At 53.2% G+C, this 12,309-nt stretch overlaps 1 protein-coding gene across 2 annotated transcripts in view; it reads left to right on the top strand.

Moving 5' to 3' along the window:
- Positions 1–3,534: 3,534 nt before the first annotated feature.
- The window catches only part of LOC139747104 (cadherin-related tumor suppressor-like), a 372,508-nt gene continuing 363,733 nt past the window's right edge, over positions 3,535–12,309 (top strand). For both annotated transcript variants that reach the window (XM_071658925.1, XM_071658924.1), the window contains exon 1: positions 3,535–8,954. In XM_071658925.1, the coding sequence (XP_071515026.1) occupies positions 3,738–8,954 (5,217 nt within the window). In that variant the 5' untranslated portion in view covers positions 3,535–3,737. The remainder of the gene's footprint in view (positions 8,955–12,309) is intronic.

Genomic DNA, 12,309 nt, shown 5'->3' with positions numbered 1-12,309 from the left:
AATATAGATCAGCTGATAAACAAGTAGATGTAACTAGGACGCTATTTTTTTTTCCAAAAGAAGGACCAGAGAAGGGGGCCAGGTGAAGGTATTCCCTCAAAAGTCCAGTCCTCTGTTAACGCTACCTCGCTAACGCAGGAAATGGCGAATAGTATGAAAAAAAATGTATAGATAAAGGGGAGGGGGAGATCAAAGTGTAAGAAGCTGTTACTTTCATTCACCATTTTCTTGCAACGAATTTTTATAATCACCATTTCAGGATCCCTCATGACGTGGAGGGTGGTCATGAGTGTGTGCTGCTGCCTTTGTTGCTGCAGCCCGTGTTGCTGTTGCCCGTGTTGCTGCTGCCTGTGTTGCTGTTGCCCGTGTTGCTGCTGCCCGTGTTGCTGCTGCCCGTGTTGCTGCTGCCCGTGTTGCTGCAGCCCGTGTTGCTGCTGCCCGTGTTGCTGCAGCCCGTGTTGCTGCTGCCCGTGTTGCTGCAGCCCGTGTTGCTGCTGCCTGTGTTGCTGCTGCCGTGTTGCTGCTGCCCGTGTTGCTGCTGCCCGTGTTGCTGCAGCCCGTGTTGCTGCTGCCCGTGTTGCTGCAGCCCGTGTTGCTGCTGCCCGTGTTGCTGCTGCCCGTGTTGCTGCTGCCCGTGTTGCTGCAGCCCGTGTTGCTGCTGCCTGTGTTGCTGCAGCCCGTGTTGCTGCTGCCCGTGTTGCTGCAGCCCGTGTTGCTGCTGCCCGTGTTGCTGCTGCCCGTGTTGCTGCTGCCCGTGTTGCTGCTGCCCGTGTTGCTGCAGCCCGTGTTGCTGCTGCCTGTGTTGCTGCAGCCCGTGTTGCTGCTGCCCGTGTTGCTGCTGCCCGTGTTGCTGCTGCCCGTGTTGCTGCTGCCCGTGTTGCTGCTGCCTGTGTTGCTGCTGCCCGTGTTGCTGCTGCCTGTGTTGCTGCTGCCCGTGTTGCTGCTGCGTTGGGGGTTATTAATGTAGAGGGGTTATGGGTGGAGAAGGTTGTTGACATCGAAAGATGTTTGTCGGTTTTTTGTTTAGCTGGATCTGTAGGTAGAGAATGTCGTCAGTTTAGGGACCTATGGGTATAGACTATAGATGGTTGTTAGCCTAGGATCTTTAAGGGGTATAGAGAGTTAGTAAGTGTAGGATCTGTTGATGTTGTAGGTTGTTAGTGTTGGAGTTGTTAGTGTAGGGGATCGTAGGTATGGCAGGTAGTAGTTAGCTGGGAGGTTATTGGTGTGGAAGGTTGTCAGTGTTTTTTCTTTGTTTTTTGTTTTTGTTTTTGTATACATGGAAGATCGATAGTATGGTGTTGTTGGTGTGGATCAGTGATGGTTGCTGTTAGGGATGGCAGAGGGACTAGTGGTGCGGGGATGCTGATGTGGGATAATGAAAGGAGATTAGGGGCTGTGGAAGGAGCGTTGCTGTGGAGGTATTGAAGGAGGCATCAGGGATTTTGATGTGGAATTGTGGGTGATGGCAGAGGGACTAGTGGTGTGGGGATGTTGATGTGGGATAATGAAAGGAGATTAGGGGCTGTGGAAGGAGCGTTGCTGTGGGAGTATTGAAGGAGGCATCAGGGATTTTGATGTGGAATTGTGGGTGATGGCAGAGGGACTAGTGGTGTGGGGATGTTGATGTGGGATAATGAAAGGAGATTAGGGGCTGTGGAAGGAGCGTTGCTGTGGGAGTATTGAAGGAGTCATCAGGGATTTTGATGTGGGATTGTGGGTGGAAGGGGGATTACAGGTGATGATCTGTTAGCACGGGGGTGTTGGTATGCCACAGTGAGGGGAAAATGTTGGAATGAGGTAATGATGTTGGTGAGAGGTACATGATACAGTGGGTGTTGGTGAGTGGTGGTGAGGGGTAGTGTGATGAGTGGTGGTAAGGGGTAGTGTGATGAGTGGTGGTGAGGGGTAGTGTGATGAGTGGTGGTGAGGGGTAGTGTGATGAGTGGTGGTGAGGGAAGTGTATTGAACATTAGGTCAGGGTAGTGTGGTGAGTGTTAGGTAAGGGTAGTGTGGTAAGGAGTGGTTAGGGGAAGTGTGATGAGTGTTAGGTAAAGGTAGTGTGATGAGTGACAGGTAAGGGAAATGTCATGAGGGGTGGTAGGGGATAGTGTGATGGGTGTTGGTGAGAGGTATGTGTGATGGGTGGTGGTGAGGGGTAGTATGATGGATGTTAGGTAAGGTTAGTGTGATGAGTGGTGGCTATGGGTAGTGTGATGAGGGGTGGTTAGAAATGGTGACATGGGTGATGGTGATGGGTATTGAGAATGGGTAGTGTTATGGGTGCATAGTGAAGGTTAGTGTAGTAGGTATTTAGTAGGGGTAGTGTGATGGGTGATGGTGAGGGGAGTAGTGTGATGGGTGTCGGTGAGGGAATAGTTTGGTGGGGATTGGTTCGAGGTAACAGAGCGATGTCCATGTGGTTGAACGTAAAGATGTTGTGGGTAGCTACGGAGGGTTGAGGCTGGGTGGGGGTGAATGAAGCGCAGGTATTGATGTGGAGTAGTGAAGGTGTGTGTAAGAATGACGGTAGTGTAGTGGAGCAGAGTGACGTGGTGTGGGGTGTGCATGTAGTGGGTTGCAGATCGGTGTGAGGATCAAGGGTTCGATTCTTATTGCCAGTGACTTTAAGTCGAAGGACAACATTGTCTCGTGAAAGAGATCGGATACCTCCCTTTGTTATGGCTCGAACACTCTACAAACCCTGATGGAAAACGGAGTGTTTGTCTGAAGTAGATGTAATTAACACTCGTCTAAGATACGGGAGGTTTGAGATGGTCTGAGTGACAATAAACTCTGGCACGAGGAACGGAAAGTGAATGGAGGAATGTGCTGAACGGCGGGTGAGCTCGGGAACAGGTACATTCCCAGAAGGTGAGGAGGAGCAGGAGACCAAGCGGACATCCTATACTTGAAGTTAGGGACGAGCCCGGCAGGACACCAGTGGCAAACATTCCATGTCGGTAACAGGCGAGGCTGCCCTTACTCACGACTGGCAGTCAAGAATGCGTCACGGTGATGGCCGAGATAGCTACGGCAAGAGGTAGAGCAACGCTAGGAAGTGAGGATGTTGATGGGCGGTGTGAGAGGCCTACAAGATGGTGGGCCGGGTTGGTGGGGTTCAGGGGTGGTCGCGGAGCCCACAGTCGCCAGCCTAACTGACCCCCTATCCCCCCCACCCTCTCTCTCTCTCTCTCTCTCTCTCTCTCTCTCTCTCTCTCTCTCTCTCTCTCTCTCTCTCTACCTTTTAAGACCCTGCCATGCTTGTCAGTGTGTCTAATAGTTTCGTAGGACGTTTATGGATAATACTTGTACGAACAGCAGATATGGGCTAGTCGATATTTCATCCGGTAAACGGTATAGATACAAACAGTGGACCAGACATTCCTAAATTCCTGAGGAGGGTGGCAGTGGTGGGTGCGAGGCGGCCGGGCAGCGCGGGCCGGGCGGCCTGGGCCACTGTGATTGGCCAGGGCGCCACTGCCCCGCCCCCTGCCTGCTGGCCGTGGCTCGGGTGCGCGCCGCCCCCAGTTGTTCTTATGAGGTGGTGAAGTGAGGGAGCCTGCGCAGCCCTGCCCCAGGATCAGTCAGTGTTGAAGTGTGAGTGATGATGTGGTGTGGTGGTGGTTGTGGGCGGGATGCCGCGTGACCATGCGCGGTGTCGCACCGCGGGAGTGTGCAGGGGGTGACTCGCAGGGCGGCCACGGGCACTGCTCGGCCTGCCCGCTCTGCCGACCATGACCATGCACGCCGCCATCATGCTCAGACTAGTGTTAGTGTTAGTGTTGCAGTGCCTGTTGACTAATGGGCAAGGGCCAGGGCCGGGTCCTGGGTTAGAGGGGGGAGTGGAGGGGGAGCTGGACAAGATGCAGTCACGCTCTGTGGATACCCGCGTTAAGTTCTCTGTGATGGAGGGCAATTCGGCCAACACTTTCGTAGGTGTCATCCCCCTCAAGCCGGGCTTCACCTACCGCTTCAACGAAGCACCCAGGGAGTTCACCCTCAACGGAACTACAGGAGAGATCCACACCACGGGCATCTTGGACCGCGAGGCCCTGGCGACTGACCGCTTCGACCTGGTGGTGTTGTCGTCTCAGCCCACTTACCCCATCGAGGTGCGCATCAACGTCATCGACATCAACGACAACTCGCCCAGGTTCCCGGAGCCCTCCATCCACGTCACCTTCTCGGAGAGTGCCAACGCTGGCACGCGTGTCATCCTGGACACGGCCACTGACGGAGACGCCGGCGAGAACGACATCACCACCGACTACAAGATCGTTGATGGGAATGATGATGGGAAGTTCAAACTACAGGTGACGATAAATCCCTCCGGGGAAACGCCATACCTTCACCTGGAGACCACGGGCAAACTAGATCGCGAGACAAGGGCCAATTATCAGCTCAACATTTCTGCCCAGGACGGTGGAAAGCCGCCTCAGTACGGATTCTTGCTAGTCAACGTGTCCATCGTGGACGTGAACGACAATCCGCCCATCTTCGACCACAGCGACTACATAGTCTCCCTGAACGAATCGGTGCCTCCTGGCACGTCGGTACTACAGGTGCAGGCGACGGACAACGACGTAGGGGACAATGCGCGGCTTACCTACTACCTGGCGGATACGGAGACGCAGTTCACGGTGGACCCAGAGACTGGCGTTATCAGCACTGTGGAGCCGCTTAGTTGTCACCAGAGCTGTCAACAGGTGCAGCCGTGTCCGAAGAGCTGTGTGTTCACGGTGTTCGCCAGGGATCACGGGTCACCGCCGCAAGACGGCCGGACCTACGTTACCGTCAACCTGCTGGATGCCAACGACCACGACCCGATAGTCAGCTTCAGGTACTTCCCCACCACTGCTGACTTCGCGACCGTCGACGAAAATGCGCAGAACGGGTCCGTGGTCGCTGCTGTCTCCGTCATAGACGCTGACGAAGGTCCAAACGGGGAAACCACAGTAGAAATCCGAGCTGGCAACGAACTTAGCCATTTCAGACTCGACTCCAAATCCGGCTTTGACATAGTGCGTGTGAATGGTGTGCTAGATCGTGAGAAAATTAGCAAATATAACGTTACCATCGTGGCGACGGATAAGGGGACGCCACCGAGGTCCTCAACAGCTTTCCTTATCATCCATGTCAACGACATCAACGACCACGAGCCCGTCTTCGAGAAGAGCGAGTATTCGGCGGTACTCAGCGAACTCGTTCCCATCGGCACATACGTGGCTGGCATCACCGCTAACGACGAGGACACTGGTGTCAACTCCAACATCTATTATAACATCGTGTCGGGCAACGATAACCAGTGGTTCGACATCGATTTACAGAGTGGCCTCATTACCACCAAGGCGCCTCTCGACCGCGAGGTAAAGGACTCCATCGACCTGAAGATCTCTGCACGTGACGGTGGCCCGAATCCTAAGCGGGCGTACACTCACCTGAAAATTTCCATCTTGGACGAGAACGACGAAAAACCCACCTTTTCCCAAGAGGTGATCAACGTGAGTCTGTCAGAGAACACACCACCTGACACCTTGGTGACGATGGTTCTGGCCGTCGACCACGACCAAGGCACTAATGGAAGCGTTTCGTACATGTTCGACCAAGAAGTGGAGCACAACTACCCTGGCATATTCGCTCTCGATGTGTCCTCGGGTCGTCTCACTACCAAGACGAAGTTGGATCGGGAGGCGATGCCACGGTACGAGATCAAGATTGTCGCGAAAGATCAAGGAATCCCTCCGCTTTCATCGACGGCAACTGTTATACTGAAGGTGGAAGACGTCAACGACAACAGTCCAGAATTTTACCCCCAGCAGTACTTCGTGGTGGTGCCGGAGGACCTTCCACTGGGCTCCTCGATCTCGCAAGTCTCGGCGACGGACAAAGACATTGGGGAGAACGCTGTCACCTCTTACGAGCTCAACGTAGGCGAAGACAACGATAACACCTTCGAAATAGACCGGGAGACTGGTATACTGAGTCTGAGTGGCCGACTAAGTCACATCAGAAAAGCTCAGTATCGCCTGACTGTATCAGCGAGGGACACGGGTGACCGCAAGGCTGTGGAGGACGCCACTGTGGACATTGTGGTGGAGAGCAACCAAATCGAGTTACTGCAGTTTGAACAGAGCGAAGGGTACAAATTCTCCCTCTCGGAGGACGTTGGTAAGAAGGAGCCGACTGTTGGAAGGAAGGTGGGCGTGGTGAGCGTGCTGAACCCTGCTTCTGTTGGTGAAGTTAGTTATGCCATCATAGCCGGCGACCCAGAGAAGGTGTTCTCAGTCGACGAGCGGACTGGTGTCATCAGCACAGCCCGAAGGATTGACCGAGAGCAGGCAGCGGACTACACCCTCTGGACGGTAGCTACCACAACGTCAGCGTATGGACGAACTTGGGTCAACATAACCGTGGAAGATGTCAACGACAACCCACCCAAGTTCCCCATCACACGAGCTTTCGCCACAGTGGCCGAGAATTGGCCTGTGGGACACCAGGTTTACCTTGCTCGTGCTTACGACAGCGACCACGGGGAAAACAGCAAGATATCTTACAATCTTTCCAATAATCCGGATGATTATTTCACCATATCCAGAACAAGCGGCATGATCTACCTAAACAAGCCTGTGAAGTATAGCAAAACGAGCAACTTTCGACTCGAAGTGGCGGCCACGGACGCTGGCACGCCACCACTGACATCCCGACAGACTGTCACCATATCTGTTGAGGATGTCAACGATCATACGCCAATTTTTGAGCATGGGTCTTACGAGACTTCGCTGCTCGAGTCGACGCCAGTGAACGACAGGTTCTTCGCTCTGACTGCGTCTGATGAAGACGACGGAATGAACGGATTTGTCTCTTACGACATCACCGAGGGTAACGAAGAACGGAAGTTCGGCATCTTCCCTGATGGTTTCTTGTACGTGAAGAGCTCCCTAGACCGCGAAACGCAGGACTATTTTGCCCTGACCATCGTGGCAAGAGACCACGGCACTCCGCCACGTTCCTCCACCGTATCTGTCGTTATTCACGTCATTGATGAGAATGACAACTCGCCTGTGTTCACGAACTCGACTTTCACTTTCTATCTGGATGAGAATGAACCTCCTGACACGTACGTTGGGAAACTGACGGCAGCCGATAAGGACAAGGGCAGGAACGCTGAGCTTACGTATTCCATCGCTACGAATCAAAATGATTTTGTTGTGGATCCCAAGAGTGGCTTCCTGAAGACGTTACATTACTTCGACAGGGAGCATCTGGTGCAGGCAACTGGCCTCGATTACATCTCCATGGAGGCGGTGGTTCTTGATAATGGCATCACGCGCCTGAGGGACAAGGCCAAAGTCAACATCTACATCACGGACGTGAACGACAACCCACCGAGGTTGCTGAGGAAGCCTTACAGAGCACAAGTGCTCGAAGGTGCTCCTGTGAGCACTCAGGTGATTCGGATATCCGCCACGGATGCAGACGAGGGCCTGAACGGTGACGTCGTGTACACCATCGTGGACGGTAATGATGAGGGTCGCTTCAAAGTGGACGAGACGACGGGTCAAGTGACACTAGCGCGGCTTCTGGACCGAGAGTCTACGCCTCGCTATCTCCTGACGGTCGCTGCTGCAGACCTGGGCAGTCAACCCGGCCTCACTGCCACCGCAACACTCACGGTGGACGTCCTCGACGAGAACGACAACGCCCCCGAGTTTACACAGAGCGAGTCTGAGATATCCATCGTTGAAACGACACCCGTCAATACAGTGTTGGTGCAGTTCCAGGCCTCAGACGCGGACTTAGGGGTGAACAAAGAAGTGTCGTTCATGATAGGGGGAGGAAACATGCAAGAAGCCTTCCGCATTGACACCAAGACAGGAACGTTGTACCTGGAACGTCTGTTGGATTTCGAAAAGCAGAGTTTGTACCGCCTGAACATCACAGCTGCTGATGGAGGGTCTCCACGCCTGACCTCGACCATATCCTTCGTGGTGCACGTGTTAGACTACAATGACAACCCGCCAGCCTTCCCCAACACTGCTATTTGGCGGCGGATCCAGGAGGGTATCCTGCCCAATACCCCCATTGTCACCGTGACAGCTGAAGACCCGGATTCTGGGGAAAACGGCAAGATCAAGTACACCATCAAGAGCCAAGAGCCACCTGGCATGCACTTCTCCATTGACGAGAACACTGGCAACGTGTCAACCCTGAAGGACATCGATCGAGAGTTTTCCGACACGTTCCGCCTGACTGTGGTGGCCACCGATCAGGCGGAACCCAAATCGGCCCGGCGTTCGGCGGAGAAACTAGTGACCGTCATTGTGGAAGACATCAACGATAACGCCCCGCGCTTCGTGTCCATGAATGCCGGGATCCTGCACGAGAACTCCCCGCCTGGGACGGAGATCATGCGCGTGTCAGCCCGTGACTTCGATGCCAACACCAATGGCCTGGTCACCTACGATATGGTCGCTGGTGACAAGGACATTTTCCGGTTGGACCGCACCTCTGGGTCATTGACTGTGGTGCAGGAGGTGAGCAATCCCAACATACTGTACCGTGTCACGGTCCGAGCTACTGACGAGGCCGTACAGTCACAGCGGAAGTCCTCGGACGCCTACCTGACCATCCTGAGTGCCTCGTCTCAGGAGGGACCCAAGTTTACGCAAAACTCGTACTCTGGATCGGTTCCGGAGAGTTCGAACATTGGCACCTCGGTGGCAACAGTGAGTGCCCGCCTGAACCCGAGTGCAGTGACGGATATAGCGTATTTCGTGGTGAACGTGACGGGCGCGGACGGTCAGCCCATGGACCGCATGTTCACCATGCAGCAGCACGGCGTGGTGGTCACGGCGGCCGTGCTGGACCGCGAGGACGGCCCCAACAACTACCTGGTGACGGTCGCCGCCGTGCTAATACAGGGACTCACGCCCAGGCTCTCCACGACTCAGGTAAGTGTGTCACGTACCAGTGAAGACCACTGTTTTGTTACCCCCCCCCCCTACCTATGTAAAGGACTCCCATGGCCATTACCGCTTCCAGGGCGTCTGGTTAAAAGTGCCTCGCTCTGATCTGGGATGTCCCTTCGTTGTCGTTGTACCGAAAGATTCGTGGTCCACTCGTTTCTCCCACTCGCGAGTAACAGGTGGATGTGTTCTGGGGTGACAAATGGTCAGACGAGACAGACCGGACGCCTCGCTGAGCCCCGCTCCTTCCCTCACGGGCCAGCGTCGTGAGCAAAACATTGCTTTTTATAATGGACAAAAACCATTACTGGTGATCTGGCATTTGTTTTCCTCGGCGCCTGGTGATTACAGCTGGTGGTTATTGTTATTTTTAGTGCTTGGTGATCCGTGCTTATGTCTATCTTTTGAGGAATTTTGGTGCTTGGGGTGTTGCTTTAGTGCCTGTTGGCTCGTGTTCTGTGCTTCTGCTGTGGTGTCTGGTAATCATTGATGCTGTTGTGTGACCAGTGCTTGTGGTGGTGTGGACTTGTTACTGGTGCTGGTGCTTGTGATAATGCTCTGACCATTGGTGCTGCTTGTAGTGTTATTGTAACCAATGCTGGTGCTTGTGGTGGTGGTGTGACCAGTGCTGGTACTTGAGGTGTTGTGATCTGTGCTGGTGCTTGTGATGGTGTTGTGATCAGTGCTGGTACTTGTGATGGTGTTGTGATCAGTGCTGGTACTTGTGATGGTGTTGTGATCTGTGCTGGTGCTTCTGATGGTGTTGTGATCAGTGCTGGTACTTGTGATGGTGTTGTGATCTGTGCTGGTGCTTCTGATGGTGTTTTGACCAGTGCCAGTGCTTGTAGTGGTGTTGTGACCAGTGCCAGTGCTTGTGGTGGTGTTGTGATCAGTGTTGGTGCTTGTGGTGGTGTTGTGATAAGTGATGGTGCTTGTGGTGGTGTTGTGATCAGTGCTGGCGCTTGTGGTGGTGTTGTGATCAGTGCTGGTGCTTATGGGGGTGATGTGATCAGTGCTAGTACTTGCAGTGGTATTGTGTTATTGGTGATACGAAAAGTGGTTTTGTGACCAGTGCTAGTACTTGTGATGGTGTTGTGATCAATACTGGTGCTTGTGGTGGTGATGTGACCAGTGCTAGTGCTTGTGATAGTGTTGTGATCAGTGCTGGTGCTTGTGGTGGTGTGATCAGTGCCAGTGCTTGTGGTGGTGTTGTGACCAGTGCTGGTGCTTGTGGTGGTGTTGTGATCAGTGCTGGTGCTTGTGGTGGTGTTGTGATCAGTGCTGGAGCTTGTGGTGGTGTTGTGATCAGTGCCAGTGCTTGTGGTGGTGTTGTGATCAGTGCCAGTGCTTGTGGTGGTATTGTGATCAGTATTTGTAATGGTACTTGTAGTGGTACTATGACATTGCTGGTATGTGTAGTGGTGTTGTGACGTGCTGGTGCTTGTGGTTGTGTTGTGATCAGTGCTAGTGCTTGTGGTGGTGGTGTTGTGACCAGTGGTGCTGGTGTAATTAGTGCTCGTGCTTGTGGTATTGTGACCAGTGCTGGTTCTTGTGGTGCTGTGACCACTGCTGGTGTTTGTGGTGGTGTTGTGATTAGTGCTAGTGCTTACGGTGGTGTTTTGATCAGTGCTGGTTCTTGTGGTGTTGTGATCAGTGCTCGTGCTGGTGGTGTTGTGATCATTGTTGGTGCTTGTGGTGCCATTGTGACCAGTGCTGGTGCTTGTGGTGGTGTTGTGACCAGTGCTGGTGCTTGTGGTTGCATTGTGACATGGAAGTTATGCATCCAGTTTACACCCATAAAACTGGTTACCTATCTATATAATATTCATGGAGGACTGTATACTATTGCCACAGAAACAAAAAAAGTTGCTGTAAACATAAGAGATACGTCATTTCTTAAACATCTCGAGGCATTGCTTGTAGCCATTAATAACATTTCTAACTACAAGTGGAGGATCTTTAGACTGGCTCTGGGGAATTGTTATGTAGGTCTACGGGCGGCCGCGCCCTCCATATGCCTAGACTGAGGAGAAGGGCAGTCATGGCCCCACGACCAGCTGTAGGGGTAGACGACCTCCGAAACCAACGTTTAGTTATGCCTAAGGTAGTGCCTTGGTGACCAGCGCTGGTGCTTAATGGCACCGTCATGCCAGGTGATCAGAAAAAAACCCCTCGGGGAGTGAATGTTGCCTTTAGTGCCTGGTGACCAGTGTGTCAGTGTCCCTGTGGTGGTGTGGTGCCTCGGCGAGCAGTACTGGTGCTCATGGTGAAGCAGTGGTTTCTGGTGATCAGTGGGTGATTGTGGCAGTTAATCACAGTGGCTGGCGACAGGTGCCACCGAGCGTGGAGAGCAAGGTGTAGTGAAGATGAGAGATTGACGACGTAGTGAAGATGAGGCACTGGGTGATTGTGGAAGTTTACCACAGTGGCTGGCGACAGGTGCCACCGAGCGTGGAGAGCAAGGTGTAGTGAAGATAAGAGATGAACGATGTAGTGAAGATGAGGATACGGTGGAGATAACCTTCTTGACCTGATCCATCCCTTCCCCTTTTCAAAAAGAAAAAATGATGATCCGAGCTTGGTTCAAGGCCGGCTGCCGAGACAGGTAACGCCGATAATGCGAATGTTGATAACGATATATAGAATTAGCCGCAGCCGGAGGGCTGAGAAAGCACACAGATTGTAGTCTTAGGCAACATTAACCGGAGTCGGGGAAGGGGGGTTAGGTTAAGAAAGAGATAAAAAGGTAGCCACGTATTGTAGGCGATGCAGGCATTTTCACTGTATATGCCAGTTGGAAACACATCACAGGGTCGGTTCGAGGCTTACCTGGCAACAAGAACTTGTGTGTACCTGTTATTGGGTTGTAGGGTTCGATGCCAGGCGGCGATGGTTGTGACTAGGAGGCGGCTGGTCGTTCGGGATACTGGGTCTTGTCACGTAGATGAATCTCTCTCTCTCTCTCTCTCTCTCTCTCTCTCTCTCTCTCTCTCTCTCTCTCTCTCTGGTCCATTTTGTAGCCGGCCAGTTGGGTAGACTTGAGGCTGGGAGAGAGAGAGAGAGAGAGAGAGAGAGAGAGAGAGAGAGAGAGAGAGAGAGAGAGAGAGTGGGGTCGCCGTTAATGTGTTCACGCTGGACGAGGGAGGCAGTTTCGTGAGGGGGGGGGGGAGTGTCGTCATTCGTGACGTGATGGTGGCAAACATGCTTGAGATTAGGTGACGTCACCTGTCAGGTTATGCTGGCGGAAACTGGCACTGATTGGCTGAACTAACCATCTGACGTCACTCATCAAGTTATGAAGCACACACACACACACACACACACACACAAACACAGAGGA

The sequence above is a fragment of the Panulirus ornatus genome, chromosome 67 (assembly GCF_036320965.1).
Source record: "Panulirus ornatus isolate Po-2019 chromosome 67, ASM3632096v1, whole genome shotgun sequence".
Lineage (NCBI taxonomy): Eukaryota > Metazoa > Arthropoda > Malacostraca > Decapoda > Palinuridae > Panulirus > Panulirus ornatus.
The sequence above is the reverse complement of the archived record's forward strand: the minus strand, read 5'-3'. Positions and strand labels throughout refer to the sequence as shown.